The sequence below is a fragment of the Cyprinus carpio genome, chromosome B17 (assembly GCF_018340385.1).
Source record: "Cyprinus carpio isolate SPL01 chromosome B17, ASM1834038v1, whole genome shotgun sequence".
Taxonomy (NCBI): domain Eukaryota; kingdom Metazoa; phylum Chordata; class Actinopteri; order Cypriniformes; family Cyprinidae; genus Cyprinus; species Cyprinus carpio.
The window spans coordinates 21076773-21101446 of NC_056613.1; the positions used below are offsets into that span (position 1 = coordinate 21076773).

At 36.1% G+C, this 24674-nt stretch overlaps 1 protein-coding gene across 1 annotated transcript; it reads left to right on the top strand.

The window, feature by feature from the left end:
• Nucleotides 1-516: 516 nt before the first annotated feature.
• On the top strand, nt 517-21780 carry LOC109064938 (exocyst complex component 5). Its single transcript, XM_042742763.1, has 18 exons — nt 517-703; nt 1113-1207; nt 6372-6519; nt 6654-6848; nt 10985-11049; nt 13312-13340; nt 13432-13541; nt 13645-13689; nt 13815-13955; nt 14296-14378; nt 14532-14741; nt 14878-15025; nt 15143-15251; nt 16649-16769; nt 16858-16944; nt 17069-17177; nt 17313-17528; nt 20201-21780. Exons 1-18 carry the CDS (start codon nt 671-673, stop codon nt 20387-20389), a joined length of 2133 nt encoding a protein of 710 aa, XP_042598697.1. The 5' UTR covers nt 517-670; the 3' UTR covers nt 20390-21780.
• Nucleotides 21781-24674: the final 2894 nt, after the last annotated feature.

Below are 24674 nucleotides of genomic sequence, written 5' to 3' on the forward strand. Positions count from 1 at the left end.
TCACAGTATGCTAATATTATGGCTAATATTCGTTCACAGAAAATGTATTTACCTGGAAAACCGCACTTTTCCAGGTTCACCCTTCTCCTGTGAGACAACCCATAATGCTCGTATACTCATGCTGCTGTTCCTGTCCCTATGGATGAGCGGGACTGAAATGCCAAACATGTGTAGTGAAGTATGCAATTATTAGCTCACTCGGTACGACGAAAGATTTTTATTTAGTATTTATTTTTCACAGTTCGATAGTGCGTGACCGATATAAAATTAAGATCTTAACATAACATGTTTACAGAAATGAAAGCTAAAATAAAGGAGCTCGCCTCTGTCATATTATTCCCACGTGACAGCTTGTTCTTCCAGTATGCCGGCGATCACGTGGCATCTTGGGGCGTGGTCCGGTCGCAGCGACGGAGCTGACGTAGGATCAGCCGTAAAAAACTGCGCTGTTTTTAACTACACTGTAGTAGAATATCAAAACTGACCTCAGACCTGCTCTTAAGGGCATAGCCTTCTCATCCTCACCCCGTTTCCTTTCTTTCTATTTCCGGCCCGGTCATGGCAGCTGGATGCAGGAAGCAATTGTTTTCAGAATAGACATAAACAACAAGGAACAGAATATAGTCTCTAAACTACGTCGTTTCAGGGAGTATTTACGGACTTGTGAAATATGGCTAACGTTACGACAGCTCAGTTATTCGAGGTAAGGGTGTGTTTTTTTTCTAAAGATGTCACGAAGGCTGTCAAGGTCTGCGCCACAGCTCAAGCTGTTTTCAATGCTCATATATGTGCGTTATTTACATTGCAGTATTTACGTTACATTGTTTAGCTTTGCCGCATGCAGACAGTGACGTTAGATTAGCACTAATGAGAATCTAAACAACACATTGTGGCATAAATAACCTGCTCAGCTCTTCTGGTTTGTGTTGTCAGACGATCTGTACAGTTATCATTTAAAATTATGAATTCAAACTCTTCCGATTCTAAAGACCACCTTTGTATAAACAGTCCAGATGGTCATCCTAATTTATTAAAGCTCATTTAGCCGTGTATGTCATTATTGGCAACTACATTTTGCTTCTTATCCATTGTTGTTTTTGTGATCTTAACAGGAACCGTTTGATGCTGATGAGTATATTGAGAGACTGGCTTGGAGAACACCTGGAGGAGGCTCCAAAGGAGGTGCAGAGGCATTTGACCCCAAAAAGTGAGTCTCCATATATTTATAATTGTCATAAGCATACACAACAAGTCGTTTGACTTTAAATGTATGTTTAGCGTCATCGATATTAAATACCCTTTGATCTAAAGCTTAAATATTTGAAATGAGTTTTGTAGACAAACAAACAGGATTTTCTTCTTGAAATTGTTCAATTGAATGGGTTCGTAATTGAAAACAAGGTGTTAGTGTAGATGGCAATGCTTCAGTAATGCACAGAAAGATTCTTAGGATGCACCTCATGAAATTGGCAATGAGAAGCTCAGAGTGTGCAGGGTTGTAATGTTGAAGCTGAAATATAAGATCGAATCAACATTTTTATTTCACGTTATAAACACATTTTGATAGACCTTGTTGTACGCTGAGAGAGAGAGAGGTGAGTGCGATGGGATCTCGTAGTTTTGATTGTGCTTTGCTATTCTAAAATATGGAAAAAATATTAATAGAGTATTAGTAATTGCGCATATGCTTTTGTTTGGTAGTGCAGTTTTTGGATTGTATTAATTTACAGCTCTGCAAATATTGCATTATTTAAATTTCTAAGAAGTCTGTATGCAGTTTATATATGTGAAGTGCGTTCGTCCTGCATATGCATTATACAAATCTTAATTTTTACCTTATAAAACACATTAAACGCTGACCATCCATCATTCTCAAAGTGCTACACATTCATTGCATTATTTTTTCTTTTCATTTATTAAAAATACTAAGGAAAATTTCATGCTTTTAGATACCGGCAAGATCCTAATAGTCTTAATAGCTCTATTTAGCACATTTTATTTAAATTCATTTGACATATTTGCTCTAAAGTAAAGCTTGGTCTAGTTATACATAAATTGGCCCAAGAAAATATCTAGAAGCCTAAACCACACTTAAACCTGTTGTTGCCTTATAAAAAGATGATTTTAAAGAAATTGCCTATAGCACGAAACCCCTTTTGAGCAAAACATTGCACAAATGAGGTAAAATAAAAGAAGTTTAAATTGATAAAACAATATATTTATTTTTTTTAGATGAAGACAAATAGTTTGGACACTTTGCGATCGTCAAATGCTGGACATGATGAACTCCACCTGTGTGAACTTAACTGACTTCAAACCTCTGCTGAAAATCACCTTGACATCAGTTGGTTAAAAGCAACTAGAAAAGCGTAGTTAGTAAAGTTATTTGGGAGAAAATTCATAAAATCATTCATTTATTATTTCAAATGCCACTTGTTTTGATACAGATATTTAGCTTTCTAATGCAGTGAAATTCAAAAGTGTCCGAAAACTTTCCTTTTCTAATAAATGTATAATGTGGATGTAATCACAACGTATCGTTTTGTTGAAGTTTGACTAGTTTGACAGTCTTTTCACTGTCAGAGACAAAAGCATAAAAAGACATGAAGTTTACTTTAACACACACACAGACACAGCAAAAGTGCTTTTGACTGCCAGAGCAGAAACATCGCCCCAAATTTTACACCAAGCTCTCAAATAACCGACCATGAAGAGGCTGTTGTGAGCTGGGCAAACCATTGACTTACAAATGATGGAAGAGAACAAATTTGAGAGGAAAAAGAACTTAAGCTGCCAGCGGCGTTTAGGGAATTACGGTGATATGAGATTATATACTCATCACTTCAGAATGTTTTGCTACCACCCCGAGAATCCAAACTTGCTGAGTTGGAGCTTTTGACTTTGCTGTCCTACAAGTTCTTTGAAATGCAGCTGACGAAGCTTTTGGTTGTATGCGTGAGGTTTCCTAAATATACGCGCACACGCACAGCGCAGAGAGACGCTTTTTATGAAGAACCACAATTTATGGTAACAGGCCATTAGCTTATTTGCTGCCGAGGTAAGTGCTTATGTGATCTTGACAAATAAGATGCTCTCCCTGGATGCTTTTTCGCTTCACAGTTTGAGATCAGTCTCTGAGATTTTTTCAGCGTCTATTTGGAGGAGCATTCATGAAAGATAAATGAATCTCAGCCCAGCATATACTGATCCCTGCCGTTGAGCTGGTTTCAGGATCTGGGAACAGAGCTTCAGGCATTTTCATATGATTGGTCAGGTTTTATATAACATTTCCTCACAGATTACATGCTAGCCAAGCTAACTTAATTTGGGACATAAGCCTACATTGCGCAAATCAGACTGTGAAATGGGCCGTTTTTCAGTGTTCCGTGAACACAAAGAGTGTTCTTTGGAACGCTCACCGAAGCCTCCGCTCTACTGTACTTTTCATGTATGAAAATGACTCCTGAGTTCTGCTTGTCAGCGAGTCTCCTTCTTTTGGCAACTTAGCAAGTGACTAGTATCCACGTAGGCCATACGAACAAATTTCAGCATGCAGTGGCCACTTGGGAAAATGATAAATTATATTGTCTGCATAACAACTAGTTTGCAGTTTAATTTAAAAGTGAACACAAATTTTCTGAGCAGTTGGCAGCCCATATCTATAAAATCTGATGATTATGTTATCCAGCATAATTCGAGTATGTTAAGAACAGCATTTTTATGAAAGCAAGACCATGTGTTTAAATGTATTGACTTGTTTATTGTCTCAAATTTGCTTATTTGGTTAGTGACCTAGATGTAGTACATAATAGTTAATAATATTTTTTTTTCATCAAAATTTCCAAAATGTAAAAACTGTTTAAATGAATTAAAGGGAAAAAATAATAATAATAATCAAGATTTTCAGGCTGGTCTCAGACTTTTTACTGTATGGTTTACATAAGTAAATCAGTAAAATATAATGATTAATAACTAGGGCTGTCAGTTTAACGCGTTAACTTAATTAGTTATGAAAAAATAACAAAATAATTTATCGCAGTTAGCATGTTGGCCCCGTCCCCTGACCTGTACATCATCTTACATTTCATACAGTTGACAAATGTGACCCCGGACCACAAAAACAGTCTTAAGTGTCAATTTTTCAAAATTGAGATTTGTACATCATTTGAAAGCTGAATAATTAAGCTTTCCATTGATATATAGTTATAACAGGATAGGATATAACAATATTTTGTCGAGATACAACTATTTGAAAATCTGCAATCTGAGAGTACAAAAAAATCAAAATATTGAGAAAATCGTCTTTAAAGTTATCCAAATGAAGTCCTTAGCAATGCATATTACTAATCAAAGATTATGTTTTGATATATTTACGGTAGGAAATTTACAAAATATCTTCGTGGAACATGATCTTTACTAAATATCCTAATGATTTTTGGCATAAAAGAAAAATCTATAATTTTGACCCATGCAATGTTTTTTGGCTATTGCTAAAAATAGACCTGTGCTACTTATGACTGGTTTTGTGGTCCAGGGTCACAAATATGATGAAGGGTAAAAACTCCATAAATGCAGTTATGCCATAAAATTCTAGGTAGTGGTGCAAAAATGCCCCTTTATGAGTTGGTTGTCTAATATTTGTGTCATAGGATAAGCGATATCACACGAGCAGCAAATAAAAAATAACAGGAGTGCTAAACAGAATTGTTGTGCATCTCTGAGCAACACTGCAGTGTTTATTTTCTGAATGAATCCACGTTTTGAACGAATCGTGTGAAACCGTGATTCAGTAGCCTATTCATGAAAGTGAGCCGTTTACTTCATTCCTGAATGAATCAGCCTTTTGAACGAATGGAATGTATTAATGACTCATAAAGACATTTACCGCCACCTGCTGGCAGATTTAATTTCTTATTTAGAGTATCAGTTCATAAAAAAAAAAAAAAAAAACATTAAAAGGATAATTCACCCAAAAAAATTAAATTGTTAGAATTTACTCATGCCCCGCACGTGTCCTTTCTAACTTTTTCTTTTGTAGAACATAAAAGAAGGCATTTTAAAGACAGTTTTGCTTTGCAGGGACTTTCATTGTATGAACAAAAAATACTGAGATGTTTCTCAAATGATCTTCTTTTATGTGCCAGTGTAGCCTAAATTCTTATGTGTAATAAATTTTATGTTGAATCAAATAAAATATTTCTTTCTACAGACACAATTTATAATGTCTACTTGATACTTCCTCATTTAACACAATAATGGCTGTAATTTATCTGGGTATTGTTGCAGTCAAATTTAATTTTAGATTAATTAAATGACATATAATTAATTAGATTAAAATTTTTTATCGACTGACAGCCCTATTAATAACATTTAAAGCTCATCCTTTCCTTTAATATTGAGACAACAAACAGAACTACCACATTTTGCTGTAAGTTTGATTGCATAATTGCTGTTAATAGTGTTAATCGTCTGTTTGTTTACGTCTTTTATTGATTTTTCTGAACATTTCTAACGTATGCACATGAACTGACAGTCACCACATATAAGCTACTGCTAAATATTGTAGAAACTTAACTTTCTGTAAAGTTGCTTTGCAATGATTTTTATCGTAAAAAGCGCTATACAAATAAACTTGAATTGAATTGAATTGAATTAATATTGAGACCATATACACCCAGAAAGGATGTAACATGGAAAACAGTACTTTCCTTGCTCTTTTAAAATAAGTCTTCAATACACACACACACACACACTACTGTTCAAAAGTACAGTATTAATTTGAAATGGAATAAATGTCTTTACTTGCACTTTTAATCAAGTGAATGCATTATGCAAGTTTTAATTAAAAAAGAGAAAAAATGAACTGACCCCAAATCTTTAAACAAGCTTCAAAAATAGGTAATTCAGAATGTATCACAATTGTCAACATATGACCGCCCAGATTTATCAGCCCACCTTTTTCAGCTTGCGTACTGTACTGTCCATGCATACTCAGAAATAAAATGTTGACACCAAGCATCTATTATTATCCATTACTAGGCAAACTTAAATGTTATGTTTAAGCCTACTTGCAAGGCTTATGGAGTAATAAATGATAGTGGTAATGTTGCATAATTATGTAGGCTATGCATGCACTGCATGAACTGTACACTTACTAGTTTTAGAATACAGAGGTGTTGTGAAACTAATTAGGTTTTAGCTGAAAGACACCAAGAATGACATTGAGTGGACTTCAGGGTGAAAAAAATTAAAGGCTACAAACATGTAGTGTTGTATTCCCTTTAATGAGTTTAAAGTATTTAAAAGGCTTGTCAAGACTGAAATTGTGCTTTGCTGCCTGCAGCTCTTTAATGTCATGTCTTTGGTTCCAGGTTGCTGGAAGAGTTTGTGAACCACATTGAGGAACTAAAACTGCTGGATGAAAGGATTCAAAGGAAGGTGGAGAAGTTGGAGCAGCAATGTCACCGTGAAGCCAAGGAGTTTGCCCACAAGGTCCAAGACCTGCAGAGGAGCAACCAAGTCAGTGGCTTTTACATTTTGCATTAATTTTAACCATTTGGGGAGCCATGTGTTACTTCACCATGAATTATATTACACGTGCCTATAAATGTACCCCATTTAACCTTCACTTACTTGTTATGCTTGTTTCAAAGGTAGCCTTCCAGCACTTCCAGGAGTTGGATGAACATATCAGTTATGTGGCCACCAAGGTATGTCATCTGGGAGATCAGCTAGAAGGTGTTAATACTCCAAGACAGAGGGCAGTGGAGGCTCAGAGACTCATGACATACTTCAACGAGTTCCTGGATGGAGAACTGCGCAGTGATGTCTTCAACAATCCTGAAAAGGTCAGATTTAGAGAGACTGCCTAGTGATACTAGATCTTAAGTACTCAACTTCAGAAGCCAAGAGGACCACATTCAAACCACAAATGATGCAAAGGGCTACAATTACATATTTGGCTATGTTTTCATTGATTTTCTCTGGGGGAAAAAGACAGATTCATTTCAAATATAGCTACATTGTTCAGAATCATGGGCATGATCTGAGTAAATTCAGTTGTCTTGTGGCATCAGACATACAGTGTTGTACATGAATGCGCCATCTTTTGAGGATTACAGTTAATTGTGTTTGTATGGTATAGCTTCTCTTTTTCATCTTCATTTGTGGGAGATCATGCCATTTTAGCTGATGAGCTGTTTATTTATTCATAACTAGGCATGTCAGAGGCCAAAAATAAATAAATGAGGGGCGGATTGCACCAGCTGTGGGAAAGTTTGTTGCAACATGTAGGGTCACTACATCAGTGTTGGGGAAAGTTACTTTTAAAAGTAATGCATTACAATATTACGTTACTCCCCAAAAAAGTAACTAATTATGTTACTTATTTACTTTTTATGGAAAGTAAAAGTTACTTTTGCGTTACTTTCGTGTTACTTTTTAAATATGAGCAGGGCTTAATTGTTTTGAATATAAGAAGTTCTATTTATTGCAAATGTAAAAGACCTTTCACACCAAAAAGTGTAATGATTACACGTCTGTACAAACACAGGAGAAGAAGGTTCAACACTCTTCAGCGATTTAAAAAAAAAAACAATGACGCACAATTGTTAGTTTATCTAAAGTCATTTTTGCTTATTAGTATGGTTGAACTGGATCATTAGAGGTCAGCAGCAAAGACATTAGTTAATAAAATGGAATTGGATACATTTGTGTTATTTAACATATTTAATTATTGCAGGTTTGCGTGATATTCTGAGTTTGCATTTCACTGTATTGATTCATTTTGATGAATATTAAATCTGTTTTTTTGTGAGTGGGATGAATTGATGCACATTCACATTTAGTCTAAAACTACATTAACATCATTTTCACACAGAGCACACAACGCCTCTGTACTTATGATTTCTCCCAATATGGGGACTGGAGACTTATCAGTCAATAAATGGGAAAACAAAGTAACTGCCGTTACTTTTTTGAAAAAGTAACTCTGATATTTTCTTGTAAATTAAAAATTAATGCTTTACTTTAGTAGTTACTTAAAAAAAGAAATCTGATTACGTAACTTGTGTTACTTGTAATGCGTTACCCCCAACACCATGCAATATTATATTAGCATAATTATGCTTATGAAGTAAATATTTATGAAAACATCAGGGTTGGAAAAAATGCAGGGATGGAATTGCATCATAAGTTCATGTGTAACCTGACTGATTTCAGTCACTTACACATAAATAATTATGTTAATATTTACACTAGTTTACATTTTAACCCCTGATTTCCACTGCACACAACTGCTTTACGTCTCTGACGCGGCTACCGGAGCTGATCGCGGCCACTCTGGTCAATGCTTGTGTTTATACCAGACGCGACGTGGCACTTTTCAAAAACGCTGCGCCGCTTCGCTAAAGATAGGTGCCTTGTCTATTTTTGACGCACGTTGCATCCAAACCGCACAGCAAATACAAAATAGAAGTAAAAAAAAATCATGTACATTTCACAATAAACACCCTGTGCAGACTCCCAATCATATTTCACATTACTATATTCATGCTAGGAGGCCAGAAATAGATGACGAGAGGTTCCTCATCAAAGTTGAAAACCTCACATTATTATATGACACCACAGATCCTTTTTACATGTACAATTAAAAAAAGGACGTGGTATGGAGTTTAATTGCAGGAATTGTAGGAGTGGAAAAAACATAATTAAACCAGACAAAACATTAACATTTAGCCAGCCATGTTAGAACATACAAAAATCAAGAAAAACTATTTTGGACAGGCAAATCACGTGGTCTCGTGAATCCAACCGCTGCGCTTAACAAAACCTCCTCGTATCAGTAATCACCCCCAGAAGCACGCAACAAAAACCATTGGTCAGAGCCCAAACTTCAAGCCTCATCAGCGCATATTTTTTCCTAAGAGAACATTAGGTGACTTAGTTACTCTTCAACATGGACTTCATCTAAACAACACACCTATGTGTGCATTGTGCATTTCACATAAAATCAATTTTAGTAAATAAATGTCAGTTATGCTTTATATCAGTATTTATTTATTGCTCCTTACATATGCAGTTTTTGAATTTATTTACATATAAAACTCAAGTATCATATTTCAATGGAAACATATTTTTGCTGTTAGTTACGCGAAGAAAAAATTGAAGTTAAAATAAACTTTAACAGGATAAACTGAGATTCATGCACAATTTGAAGGCTGCTATTGGATCATTGAAGGTAAATGATGTTATTATGCGACTTTGCAACTGTACGTTCTTCCTTAAAGAATAGTTCACCCAAAAATTAAAGTTTGTTCATCATTTACTCACCCTCATGTTGTTTCAAACCTGTATAAGTTTCTTTCTTATGTTGAAGACGATAGCCCAATTGTATTTCGGCACCCCGGGTTGCCAGTTGTGCGCTCCTTCCTGTTGGTGTCATCAATCTGGCAACCTGTGTGTGTCTCAAGTCTAAGGAGGAGGGGCTGGGTGAAAAAACCCTCTCCAATATTTTGAATTTGGACTGCAATACCTAGTTCAACCACTCGGTGTCAATCCTACATATAGCACCTTTAAGAAAGAAACACAGAAGTTTGGAACAACACAAGGGTGAGTAAATGATGACAAAATTGTAATTTCTGGTTGAACCTATCCCTTTAAGAACTAAATGGTGTAACAGAATTAAGTACAGACATAGTCGCAAACTAGCTAGTAGTTACTTAACCCTTAGCATGGGCTTTATGTTCCAATTTAAGTAACAACTTATGAACAGCTGGTGCAACTCTACTCATGACAGGCCAGATTTAGTTGAGTAACTGTGGCTGTATATCCATGTTGCCTATAGATATCAGATTTTTGGGGACAACTGGACTTTCTAGACAGTGGTCCGTGTTGAAGTTGTAACCGAAGCAACTGTTGCAACAAAAGCCGATAAAATTTTGTTTGTACGCAACTGCCATAATGGATGCCTGAGTCTAATATATGTGGCCTGCTTAGATGTTGATGTACGCCAGCTTAATTGGAAATGACACTTTGTAAATTAATCTCTCAAGTCACTCAGTAATGATGTGACCAACCCTGGGTGGCAAGTCTTACATCTTCTGATGCTATTAGCATAAGGCCACCAACATGCTTCCAGAGAGCCATGTGGGAATATACCCGCCAGACTTTTCAATATTTCTCAAGACGTACACGCCTCCAGAAGAGAAAAGAGGGGAAGTGAGAGGAGCTGCCGGTGAATAGCTGAGGGGGGAGGAGAGAAGGGAAATGGAAGGAACGAAGGCTGGGTTAATCCCTGTGAAAGGGAGGGCCGGGCCCAGGCAGCGAGGAGACAAGCGCCGGTAAAACCCCCTACTGCTGGGAGACGGCTACATCACTTACATGGGATTTAGCTAATCTTAGCTGGGGGACAGATACTTAGAAAACCTCGGTGAGGAGAGTGGAAAAGGGATGGATCCACCTCACGGGAGCACAATAATGATGTTAGCTGAGGCAGGCAGGAAAAGGAGAGTGGGAACAGAGGATATGTGGACGGCAGGGTCTTTCGGATCGCCTTTTTCTTCTCCTCGTCCATCGGGCTTGAAGGGAGAGGTGGGGGGTTCTTGTCAGGGTCCTGTTTTTGCCTAGACCTCCTACCTGCCTATGGGGACAGATTATGGGAGGTGATTTACCGAGGGATTAGCTGTAGTCCATTCTTAATAGTCATGAGTGAGCGTGAGGAGTTTTGGCTGGGCAGAGGCTGACGGATGGGGGTTAAGGTCTGATGATGATGATGATGAGGTTCAGGTGTGTGGGTCTGAGCTAACTCTTATCATCCTCATGGTGGACCAGCAGAGTGAGAGACGTACACGAGAGGGACAGATTTACCGTAAGCCGATCCCCAGATTTAAGGGTGCTGCCTCTGGCCTCTGTTTGTGTGTTGAGGTGCCTGTCCTGTAGTGACCGTATTCTCACTCTCACCATGATCTGTTCTCATCCCAAACAGATAAAAGAAGCTGCAGACATCATTCAGAAGTTGCACCTGATCGCTCAGGAGCTGCCGTTTGATAGGTAAGTGACCTGCAGATGGATTCTAGGCCATATTGGAGGCTTGGGGAATGGTGTAATAATGTTGTGCTGTACAGGAGATCATATAAACAGCACTGATCACATGTTGAAAAGTATACTTCGGTTTTTAATGTGTATGTTTAGTGTAACACATAACCTTTCAAAGTGTACTGGAGTGTACTAGAGTATGCTGGTGTTCAGGACATGCACTGTAGAAAGTTTCATCTTTATTCAGTATCTGTGCTGCTTCTCTCCAGACGTTATAACTATGGATGTCAATTTTCGATCATTCACACGATCAATCGGCATTTAAATTAATGATCAATTTAATGATTAATCGTTAACCTTAATAATGCAAAATGCGTCTGTTGCAGTGGCATATAGTCACAGACATGACAAGATGTGCAAAAACCACTCAAAATGCCAGCTTCCTCACCCAAATGAAAGGGGGTTTTAGTCTAAATAAAAGGCTAGTAGCAGGACTGTAAAATGAATAGATGTGATTATGATCATTTTATAAAATGAAGAAAGTGCAATGTAGTTACCTTTGGGATCATTATACTTTGTTAGATGTTTCATATCCTGTCACGGAGACCATTGAATGGTGTTTGTTGTTGTACTGTATTTAAAACACATTTACAATGTTTGCAATTGACATTATCGGCATTTAAAATAAAATAATCCCAAACGTAACTATGGCGAGTGGGGCTGTGCCACACGCTCAGTGTCCCGCTTCCAACCACCGGCAGTGATACAGCAAAACACACTCGCTCATATGCAACATTTTTATGGGAGCATTATGACACAAAGCTTTGTGTTCTGTTTTACCAGTTAGTCACAAATTTAATAGCCTTATATTTATTGTTTCTTTTGCCAAATCCTTACCGTCTCACCCTCTAATTCTGCAGGTTTATTTTCTTGTCATTCACTTTTAATCACTGTTTTCACATCTCTTACTGTAGTAAACACGCAGGGAGGAAATAAAGATTTTGTGGCCATGAATTAAGAATTCGTTCCTACGACTTATTAATTCATTCCCTCATTGTAGTTAAATCATTGGTTATCTAGGGAACAAGTGAATGAAACATGGACCGTGGCCACAAATTAATAAGTCGTAGGAATGAATTAAGAAGTTGTAGGAATTAGTTTTATATGTCCTGCTCGTGTCCTGCAGCCCTGTCAAAGCGCAGTGCCCAATATGAAATTATCTGGGCAAATTATAATTAAACATGACAGTCACTAAATTTCTATTGCTTTATATCTTGAAGAACTTGGTATTGTTTCTATTTTAATATAGCCTTAATATAAGTTTGGATCACATTAATAGCATAATTAGCACATTAGATTAATCGTTGACATCCCTAGTTATAACCAATAATAATGTCTCAGTACTTTAGAGTAAATTAAAGTTGCAGGAATCTCTTGACCTTCTCACACAAGCACTTCTCATCACTGACCTCTATTGTTATTCCCAAGGGTGCACATAAGTGGTGAGCAAGTGCACAGGTATGACCAAAATAAAAAATGCTTTTCACTCTGCAGCACTAAAACCAGCAGCGCATATATTACATCTCGGCAACCCGCCAAAAAAAGCTTGCTGATTTTAGGTTTGAAAATGATCATTCATACCAAAAAAACAAAGTAAAAAATGATGAAAATGTAAATGTTAGCATTGTATTTTTTATGTGTATTATAAAATAATTTTATTTTTATTTAATTTATTTATCTGTTGTTTTTCCGTCTCTTCCATTTCGACTGTGAAACAACAGCCCGGGCCGATTTTGCCATCTTGCTAAACAAATTATTATGGCACAAAAAAAATACATTTGCATGTGCAACCTGAGAGACCTGGAAAAATCAGGCTACATGCAAATTTATGCATGTGCACTGTATGTAAACCCTAGTGTACATCTAAAAATCAAAGTATACTTTGGGCATAAATCTGAAATGTGCAAGTTCTGCATCAAACAGGTTTCCAAACACTTCTCCCATCTGCCTTTTGTAATATTTTAACTTTTGTTATATTTTAAAATACAGCAGGCAAAATGCATAGCAAGCAAATGTGTTAATGCATTGGCCAAAACTTTTTTTATTTACATGTTTTGTTTTGACTGTGTCTGAGATCTAAGCAAAAGTTCAAACATTTTTGTTGTGATATTCTCTCACTGATCATCTGTAGTGTTTTGGACTGGGAAAAAAAGTTTTAAATTACCTCTGTTCTTCTCTCTTTCCCATGCTTGTTTTCCTTGTTATGTCCCTATTCAGATTTTCTGATGTCAAGGCCAAGATAGCAAGTAAGCAGCAGTAGACTAAACAAGGCAACAATGTTATTTACATATCGGCTAAATATGCAGTGTTAACATAAGCCCTGTGTTTATTTGAAAGGTAAATATCATGACCTTGAGCGTCAGCTGATCCAGGAGTTCACAGCAGCTCAGCGAAGGGGAGAGATTGGGCGCATGCGTGAGGTGGCAGCAGTCCTGCTACATTTTAAGGTTTGTTGGGAGATACAGTGAAGAGCCCTTAGGATCATAATAGTTTTATTTTGGACATTGTTGTATAATGTGAAATTATTATTTCTTATCTTATTTGTTACAGGGTTATGCCCACTGTGTGGATGTCTACATCAAGCAATGCCAAGAGGTACCAGACTGAATCTGAGACTGAGACTATTCAGTGTTTCTGTTTTATTTATCTACCAAGAGTGAACTTTATCGTAGGCCCAGTGTTTGCACTGTTATTCTACCAATGTCTTTTGGTGTTTGTAGGGGGCGTATATGCGGAATGATGTATTTGAAGACATTGCAGTTCTGTGTCAGCGGGTTAATAAACAAGTTGGAGAGGTTTTCTGCAGTCCAGAGACTGTCATGGCTAAACTCATTCAGAGCATCTTTGAGAATAAGATACAGGTACGTAACACATGTACACATTAACAAATGGTATAACTGTGTTTGGTTAGGCTGTTGTTCGTGCTTTATGTAAGGGACATGAACAAATTAAATTTTGCCTGGTGGGTGATTTAAAGAAAAAAGGTGTGGGGGGGAGATAAGCTATATCTAGGAATCAGGTTATAGTACAAACGTGCCATTAAACAACTAACCAGAACACAGTAGCAAACACTATCAAATATCAGTGCTACAATGATCAATGCTGCAAAAACATTTTGTAAATAGAAACATTGCGGTGCTTAAAAAGCTCAACCAAAAATACATGTGGGAATGGCTCAGATCATCTGTTTTATGATTTTAGGCTCATGTCAAAGAAAGACTAGATGAGACCCGCAACTCTGATGTGGAGCAATACCTCAAGAACCTCTATGACCTCTATACACGGTATCAATGAGTTTTCGTTATTATTAATTAATACAATTGTTGACTTTGCTCTCATCAAACACTGCTTTTGTCTTGTCTGAAATGGTTCAAATGTCAAATCAATGTGCTTTACTGAACACCAGCTTTGAACTGTCATAACCCATTTGTTTTTAGGACGACGGCACTGGCTGCTAAACTCTCAGACTTTAACTTGGGCTCAGACAAGCACACGTTTCTATCTAAGCTGATAAAGAATATATTCTCCTGTTACCTGGAGAGCTACATAGACATGGAGCGCCAATATCTGCAGAGCCGCAGTGGCATGATTCTTCAGCGCTTTTACGACTCTAAGAACCACCATAAACGATCTGTAGGCACTGGAAGGTGAGGAACTGTTGCTTTGTTTGGTTTTCCCATTCTTTTTCCAAAGTTACTCTGAAAACTTAGAGGTGTTTTGTCAGATACATGTCTTTGATAGATTTCTTACCATTACTGCTATCTCTTCTACACATTTGGACAGCATCCAGGAGCTAAAAGAGAGGATCAGACAACGCACTAACCTGCCTTTGGGACCCAGCATTGACACACATGGAGAGACTTTCCTCTCACAAGAGGTTGTAGTCAACCTGCTGCAGGAAACCCGACATGCCTTTGAGAGATGCAACAAGGTATACTAATTTTAAGCACTGCATTAGTACAAAAAACATCTCTAGGCTTTTGTTTCTGTTGGAAGTTGTGGGCTGTAAACATTAGCATGATAGACCCTCTTTCTGTTATTGTTGCAGTTGTCAGACCCAGCAGATCTACCAAAAAATGCATTCTCCATTTTCTTGCTTTTGGTGGAGTATCTGTGTGTGGACCATATAGACTACGCCCTTGAGATTGGGCTGTCAGGTATGGTAAACACCATCTACAACACAGAACAGTTCATAATAAAATGTTGCATAATAATGTGATTACAAGTTTGTTCAAATCAAGGTTATTATTGTAAACTAAACTGAAAAGGTTGAAAATGAAATTTGAAAAAACTTTTCATTAAAAAATGCATTAACTGAAATTAAATTAAATGACTGGAAAATTATTGCAAAAATTAAGAAGTACTACTATTATCAAGAAAAGCCAAACACAAGATGCAAAGCCAAATGCACAGGGCAATTAAATGAAAAAAGGTAAGGCATGAGACATTTTTAAAAGATTGAACTTCTTTTAACTTAACATGGCTTTCTAAAATTGTTAAAAACATTCATCTAGAGAAAAAAAAAAAAAAAACTAAAAATCAGGTAATTTTCAGGTCTGGAAAAGTCATGAGAATTAATAAAATATTCATATAATGGAAATTTAATTTGTGACTCTACTGTAGGTTATTCTAGTTATGCTCTGTTCTAATGTATTTAATCAGATAGATATTGCTCTTATGTAGAGCTAAACTTGCTTGAATATCACAATGATTTTTGATTTGTAAGCAAATTGATTTGTTGGGTGGTTCCAAACAGACAAGTTTGTCTGAATGATTTATTATTGCATTAGTCTGAAAAGGAATCAAAATAAGTTTTAAAAAAACATTACTAAATGATCTCCATGAACCCGTGAGAAATCATAGAAATTTGTTATTTACAAATTAAGGGAGTCCAGAGACTGTCTATTACACAAAAAGCATATTTTCCCCAGTTTCCTTTTATCCCTTAATAAAAAAACTAAATTAAAAACTATAATGTACTGAAAAACATTAAAAATGTAAAGCTATTACAGCCTTGGTTTAAATGAGTTTGAAGTGAAATTGACACAATGATCTAAAAAAATGTTTTCTTTTTAGTGCAACATAATGAAAACCAAATGAAACTCATTAGATGTGTAATTCATTTACACGTTTTATCATTCTTGTAATTCTACAAAAATCTATTTTTTGCAGAGTGGTTGGTTTTTGCGGTTTAGTTTAGTCTGTCAGCTAGTCACGGGTCACATGGTTTATGTTGAGGTTGTTCTATACATGGCGACCACAGGAAGAAGATTCCTTCATCCCCGAGTGTGTTCAGGTGTAGCTGTGCACCATTAGGTTTATGTACTAAACTATTATTATGTGTAAGTGAACCGTAGTGCTTTGCGTTCACAAAAATCAAACGTAAAAGAGGTAATGAGAGTTCTCTTTGAATTTCTCACTGCAACATTGTGATTTTGTTCAAGAGTTAAACATGATCACATCATATATGAAATGAACACATCGAATCAAATGAATGAATCTGAAATGGACTTCACATGCCAGTTCTTTCTTTTTTGTCTTTTGACTTGCACAGCCATCCCATCTGCGGATGCCAAAAATGCCAACCTTTACTTTTTGGATGTGGTTCAGCAGGCCAACACAATCTTTCACCTCTTTGACAAGCAGTTTAACGATCATCTTATGCCTCTTATTAGGTAAGTTTGACCGACTTTGTCTCTTTGTTTCTGCAACCGCTGGCTGGTGTCTTTACCATTACATTTGTTTGAACTCTAACCCCTGTAGCTCCTCTCCTAAGCTGACGGAGTGCCTGCACAAGAAGAAAGAGGTGATCGAACAGATGGAGGTGAAGCTGGACACCGGGATTGATCGGTTGGTTCAAAACTTCCGAAAACTCTGTTTAATGGAACTTCGTCTTTATCAAAGTGTATCTTTGATGACTTTTTGCCATTAAATGCAGTTTCTGTGACCTTTTCTTCTATTTCCCTGTTTTTAGGACACTAAATTGCATGATAGGCCAGATGAAGCACATCCTGGTGACTGAGCAGAAGAAAACAGACTTCAAGCCAGAAGACGAGAACAATGTCATGATACAGTACACTACAGTAAGAACTTGTACTCTATAATAATTGTCTTGTGAATCTTACATTAGCGCAATGAAAAGATTCTCTGAATAACGTTAACATACTTTAGAAGTATATTTAGTATTAGTAGCCATATTCTGTCTGATCTTTCTTCAAGCGTGCTCAAAGGTGTGTGCCTATGTGAGCAAGCAAGTGGAGCGTGTGCGGCGGTCCATGGATGGTAAAAATGTGGACACGGTTTTGACCGAGCTGGGAGTGCGGTTCCATAGGCTGATCCACGAGCACCTGCAGCAGTTCAGCTACAGCTCCATGGGTGGTATGCTAGCCATCTGTGATGTGGCAGAATACCGCCGCTCCGCCAAAGATTTCAGAGTAAGGAGAGGTCTAAGGTCTTATTTTTGCAACCTCATGGCATTACACATCCTAATGTTGTTCCATGCACCAACCTTATTGGTTCTAATGGAAGCTCAAACACGATTGCGTGGCACAAAAGAACAAACAACTTTGATTTTGTATTATAACCAGATCCATCTGGGAAGGTTTTTCATGTCTTCTGCATAGATTATGAGAGAAAATCTGAATTTTTATATATATATACACACATATATATATATATATATATATATATATATATACACATATATATATATATATATATATATATATATATATATATATATATATATATATATATATATATATATATATATATATATATATATATATATATATATATATATATATATACACACAGTGCTGCTTGAAGGTTTGTGATTTCTTTAGAATTTTCTATATTTCTGCATAAATATGACCCAAAACAATCATATTTTCCTTAAAAGTAGACAAGAACCCAATCAAACAAATGAGACAAAAAAAATGTTCTTTGTCATTTATTTATTCAGAAAATTATCCAATATTTCAGATCTGTGAGTGGCAAAAGTATGTGAATCTCTAGGATTAGCAGTTAAAGTGAAATTAGAGTCCATCTGTTTTTCAGAGTTGGTTTCAATCAGTGACATGAGTGTCAGTGTGTGCTCTGTTTTGTTTTGTTTTTTAAGAACAGGGATCTATCAGTGTCTGATCATGTTTTTGGAAGTGTATCATGGCACAAACAAAGGAGATCTCTGAGGACCTCAGAAAAAGAGTTGTTGTTGCTCATGATGCTAGAAAAGGTTACAAAGCCATCGCTAAAGTGTTTGGACTCCACCAATCCACATACAGACAGATTGTGTTAAAATAAAGGAAACTCAAGACCATTGTTACCCTCCCCAGGAGTGGTTGACCAACAGTGATCACTCTAAAAGCAAGACTTGTAATAGTCCACGAGGTTACAAAGGAACCCAGGGTAACTTCTAAGCAACTAAAGGTCTTTCTCACAGTGGCTGATGTTAATGTTTATGAGTTCACCATCAGCAGAACACTGAACAACCATTGTGTGCATGACAGCAGTTGCAAGGAGAAAGCCACTCCTCTCCAAAAAGAAAATTGCTGTCTGTCTGTCTGTCATGTGGACAAGCCATAGGGTTATTGGAGAAATGTTTTGTGGAACTTTTTGGTTTAAAGGAGAAATGTTATGTTTGGAGAAAAGAACAGACTGCATTCAAGCATAAGAATCTTAAACCATCTGTGAAACATGGTGGTGGTCGTATCATGGTTTTGCTGCTCCTGGGCCAGGATGGCTAGCCGTCATTGTTGGAACAATGATTTCTAAATTCTACCACTAAATTCTAAAGGAAAATGTCAGGACATCTGTTCATGAACTGAATCTCAAGAGAAAGTGGGTCATGCAGCAAGTCAACGACCACAAGCACACAAGTCATTCCACCAAAGAATGGTTAAAAAGAATAAAGTTAATGATTTGGAATGGCCTAGTCAAAGTCTGGACCTTAATCCAAATGAAATGTTGTGGAAGGACCTGAAGCAAGCAGTTTATAGGAGAAAACCCACCACCACCACAGAGTTTAAGTGATTTTGTACTGAGGAATGGGGTAAAATTCCTACAAACCATTGTTAATTGTTTGTCCAGCTCATTTCACTCAGTCACTGCTCCGGGTGTGTGTTCACTGTGTGTGTTCATTGCTGTGTGTGTGCACTTTGGATGGGTTAAATGCAGAGCACAAATTCTGAGTATTGGTCACCATACTTGGCTGTATGTCACGTTACATTTTTCACTTTAATGACTGATCAGCAGTTACAAGAAACGATTAGCTGCAGTTATTGCTGGAAAAGGAGGTCACACCAAATACTGAAAGCAAAGATTCACATACTTTTGCCACTCACAGATATGTAACACTGGATCATTTCTCTTAATTAATAAATGAAAAAGTATATTTTTTTCTCTCATTTGTTTGATTGGGTTCTCTTTGTCTACTTTCAGGACTTGTGTGAAAATCTGATGATGTTTTGGGTCATATTAATCCAGAAATATTGAAAATTCTAAAGGGTTCACAAACTTTCAAGCACCAATAATGTTATAATGAGGTTATAATGTTTATTGGTTAATGGTTATTGGCCAAAAATATATGCAATTAATTACTATTCATTCCTATTTGCTTCTTAATATTTTTTGTAAATTGGTTACGCAAACATTCATTTAATACTTTTAGATTTAAAAAAAATAATTAATTCAAGAAACAAATAATTTTATTTAGCAGGGATTCATTACTTTGATTAGAAGTGACAATAAAGACTTTATATAATGTTGGAAAATATTTCTTTTTCAAATAATTGCTATTCTTTTAAAAGTTCTATTCATCAAAGAATCTGAAAAATCTTTTTTTGTTGTTTTTTTTTAATTAAAGAGAATTAAAATTACCAATAATGAGAGAAATTTTATCCGTTTCTCCTCTGCAACTAACCAGCAATGAAACTTCTTGCTTAGGAAATAGTCAACCTCTGCAGGAAAGTCAGTATTTATGTGTGTGGTGTTAATGAACAGCATTGTGAATTATTTTCATTGATAAATGGACAATTTCAACCATTTTTACTTTTCCAAATATAAGTACAAAAGTGTTAACTAACAGCTGCATGAAAATCCTCCCCAGGTTCCTCTTGTGCTCCAGCTCTTCGACACGCTTCATGCTCTGTGTAACCTCCTGGTTGTTGCTCCGGACAACCTCAAACAGGTGTGCTCTGGAGAGCAGCTGACCAACCTTGACAGGAACCTCCTCCACGCTTTCGTCCAACTGAGAGTAGACTATCGCTCAGCCCGACTGGCACGGCATTTCAGCTAATGACCGGCAGGGCTGCCGACAGAACTGCCATCCGTTCAGAGCTGCGAGAAACACAAATGGCCAATCTTTAGAGGCTTTTGAACTGTCTTTGTCTATAATTCAGTGTGGAAATTAAACTCTGTGTTAAATGAACAAAAGTGCAACTGTTTCCAAGCCCAACACTTCCCAGGTCGATCAATTTTAAGTTGCGCATTTTGTTCTATATGCAGGTTTTAATGCGAGCTTAGTGTTTTGCTCATATTTTGTTTATGATATAATTTTCAAAGGATATATAATGAAGGTAGAGGGCTGTTTTGTACATTTTCCCTGTGTCTTTAGCTTCTAATGGAGAGAGGATGATCATCTCAGATAGATGAACTGAGGTGGGCCATTCGAATGAATCTGCCACTGGACTTTTTTGCTTATTTGCTTTTATTTTGATTGTGTCCAATCCATCCTCTGTGGCTGTACTTGGAGGAAACGGGTGGTTCTGCACGCTGCTCTGGATCAGTGAGTTTGTCCAGCTCATTTCACTCAGGCTCTTGTGCACACATAGGGCTTCAAAGAGAAGACAATTACTGTTCTGGGCTGAACAATGCAGGTGTTATACAAATGTTGCCATGCTTTGAAGGGTAATTTTGTTCTAAAATCATTTCATATTCTTAGAATACCATCTTCAGTGGTTTTAAACATTAATGCATTAATTTGAAGATTAATTTAGAGATGTGTAATTCTGTCAAAAAATAACAATAGAATCAATGGTTTCATTTCCATGCTGCCCTGCAACCTGCAAAGCTGACCTTTCCAATGCTAAAATTCAACTTCATACATGAACTACAGTTATTATGGAGATGTAAATGAAAAATATTGCATCTGTGCTAACAACCTGCTGTTTACTAAAATTGAAGTAAAATTTGCATATATAGATATAGCATTAACATACTTAATAAACAATACACGAGGCAAGCAGCATAAATAGTTGTATGAGGTTTCTAAGGGCTTGTTTTTATTTTTCTTACAGATTAATGATCTGATTCTCAATTAGGACTTTTTTTTTAATTCTGATATCTGTAAGGATATTCTGAAGCTCAGTGATTAGAAATGTGGGTGTTACCACCAGTCTCAATCCAAGACACTTTCATCTGACAGGGATGTGTTGAATGCAGTAATGTCATATGACTAGTTTAACCCTTAACCACTGATGAAGAGGCAGGGGTCAAGATCTTTGACTTCTAGGAATGACCGAGGTGTGTCAGACTGCTAGAAAGATTGGATGGTCTGATTCTTGATTCCGTTACACTGTACTGATTTCAAAAATGAATTTATGTCAAAATGATGCTATATGAGCTGATTCATGTGTACAAGCTGCTCATTATAATCAATTATTTCCAAAAATAAAATGTGTGAAACAATCTGACGTTTTATTGAGGGTGGTTCCAAAGCCAGAGGGTTTTTAGCCTACTATCATGCAGTACATTTTAATTTCTAAATCATATCTTAATAAATTAGATAAAACATAATCCAAAATATAATTAAACATTAACGTGAACATATGGGTGAATTTCAAATAATTCCACTACTTTGGTTTGAGCAGGTGTTGCCATTTTTGCATTTTTTTCCCCCCAGCCATGTGTTCTGAGAATATTATTTTAATTGGTAATCACTTATTTATATATATATATATATAAATCTTTTAAGTCTATTTTGAATAAAAGCATGATTTCAAAAATGACTAACATCACATTCGGAGATTTCATATGAATTATTGTTCATTTTCCAGTCTGTATTAATCTATAGTGTTAAGTGAAAATGTATTATTAATAAAGTAGCCTACATGAAGGAGAATATATAGAATATTGGAACAGACTTGATAAGTCTTTAAAAAATAGACTCTTCTCAAGGACTCATCGTGTATTCTTAGCCATGAAGGTTTAGGATAATGTCTTCCCAAAGGAGGAAAATTATTCCCGCGACTTAAAAGACAAAATGGGAGAAAACTGCTCAGCTAAACCAACCAGCAGTGTTTAAGATGTGTGCGGTCGTCACGGCCAGGAAAGGCCGAGAGAGATAGCAACGGTTCAGAGCTGAACTGAGCCTCTGTTTTCACCACAGTGTGCCGTTCCTACAACAGCAAACAGGCAAAGTTAAACAGCACTATTAATTAGGCTAATATGAATATGATCACTGCCAGGGAAATTCAATTCTCTCAGCCCTAATCACAACTGGATAGCTTGTAAAAATTATTTTGTTAGGCCCTGGTGCAAACAGCGCGGCCTTTTCCAAACATTTGAGAACTATTTGTTTTGCATGGCGATTAGCGTTTGCTGGGAGCGAGCGCGCGCGCGCGGGGAGCGGCGGAGCAGCGGTAGGCTCCCGCGGGAACGGCTGACTCGGGGCGAGTGTGAGTGAACGGGGACCGCTGCTGTTGTTTATGGAGGTCTGTGTGTTTGAGCAGGTGGCGAGGATTAGCGGTGCTGTCAACACTGAGCGCTGGATAAAGCCTCTGCTCACCCTTCCCTCGGTCTGCTCATTAGAGCTCATCATTTTACCATTTCACTCTCACACATGTATCTGAAGAGGTAAGGTTCGTTTAGGGGAAGGGGGACGCTCACAGACGTATCCTCATGTGGGATAGTGATCTTTCCCCAGTTGTGGATCAGTATCCAAAAGTTGTTAAAAGCCCAAGTCTACTTTTTTTCACGTTTTGGAATAATGTAGTTAAATTAACAAAATTTGCAGGACAATTCTCCATTAGCATTAAATTATAATTTTTTTGATATTAGTATTTTAGTCCTCTGAGACCCATGCAACATGTTTTTTGGCATTTGGGTTTCCTCTTACATTTGTTACTTTACAGTTTTATAGTGTTTGATAACAGTGGCAATGAATTATGACAGATGTCACCTATGTAATGATTTCAATGGACAAGAGTATTATCTGTGAATGTCAGTTTGGGACACGTTGTCACATATGGTTTAAATGTTAATTGTACAATTTTTATTTTATTTATTTATGTCGTTTTTATTTATTTATTTTTAATATCCAAAAACAATGGGTTGATATTGTTGAATGTTACTTTTTATTTATATATATATATATATATATATATATATATATATATATATATATATATATATCTATATATATATATATATATATATATATATATTATATTATTATTTTTTTTTTATTTATTATTTTTTTTTTAACAGAAATTGACTTTAAGGAATAAAACCACTCTGAGGAATACTCAGTGGAAGAAATAGCTCTTTCCTATCTTATTGTATTTTTGTACACACTTTAGGGTGCATATAAGTTAGTTGTGCTTCTATTTAATATGTATTTTATGTAAATTACTGTTTGTCTGAGATCTTTGGCAGAGAAATATCAACTTGCATTAAACACACATGAACCCATCTTTCTTATGAAAATTTTTTGCAATGATTTAGATTATTAAGAACTGTGTATAAATGTGAGAAACAATAGTTATGAATACCATGAGGATATTAATATTTATAAAAAATAATAAATAATCATAATGAAATGAATTTTTTTTCAAAGGGTAAGGTATCAAAGGAATATCAATTTATTTCACTTGAATTTTATTTTTCACCCTTTTCGCTTATAGTGTCAGGTAAAAACATGCACTGTACTGATGTTGCCTGCAAAGGACATTGTATCACAGTCTTGCAAAGTAAAATCGTACTCTAATATGAACACTCACAAAAGGGTAATTTACCAGACACTAAGTAATTATAAAATACAAATTATAGTAGCAAAAATATATATACCACTCAATTTATTAGAGTCAAATACAGTCATATACAGGGACAAAAAAAAGAACTGTCATAAAAATCTTTATTAGTTTATTAAAACTTTAGAAAAAAAGAAAGTCTTAAAGTTTTGCATATGTGTTTTATGTTTTGTGTTGTATTTTATGGATCAGGTCATTATATGAGATGGTGATAATATGGAGTTCATACTTGTGGAAGAAAAAGACACATCAGTTTAATTCAGACAGAGGCCCAAAAGTTCTAATAGCTTGTAATGTGATCTTAACAATGTAGCAGACTACTTTCATAAAATATATTTAAATATCAATTGTCACTCTATATCTTCCAATAATAGGTTATATGTAAATGCTCTATCAAAGCTCTGTATAGTTTTTTATTGTGGGGGCAAAACTGATAAAGCAATACAATGCAATGGTGATTGAGAGGTAGACAAATAAACATTCGTCAAAAGCCTATTGATATCATTCGATACTCACATTTTAGCATGATTAAAAATATATTTATTTATGGAT

Coding starts and splice junctions, on each gene's coding strand:
- LOC109064938 (XM_042742763.1), top strand. CDS start 671: ATGGCTAACGTTACGACAGCTCAGTTATTCGAG. Junction 704..1,112: donor CGACAGCTCAGTTATTCGAG/GTAAGGGTGTGT, acceptor TGATCTTAACAG/GAACCGTTTGATGCTGATGA. Junction 16,945..17,068: donor CTGGACACCGGGATTGATCG/GTTGGTTCAAAA, acceptor CCCTGTTTTTAG/GACACTAAATTGCATGATAG.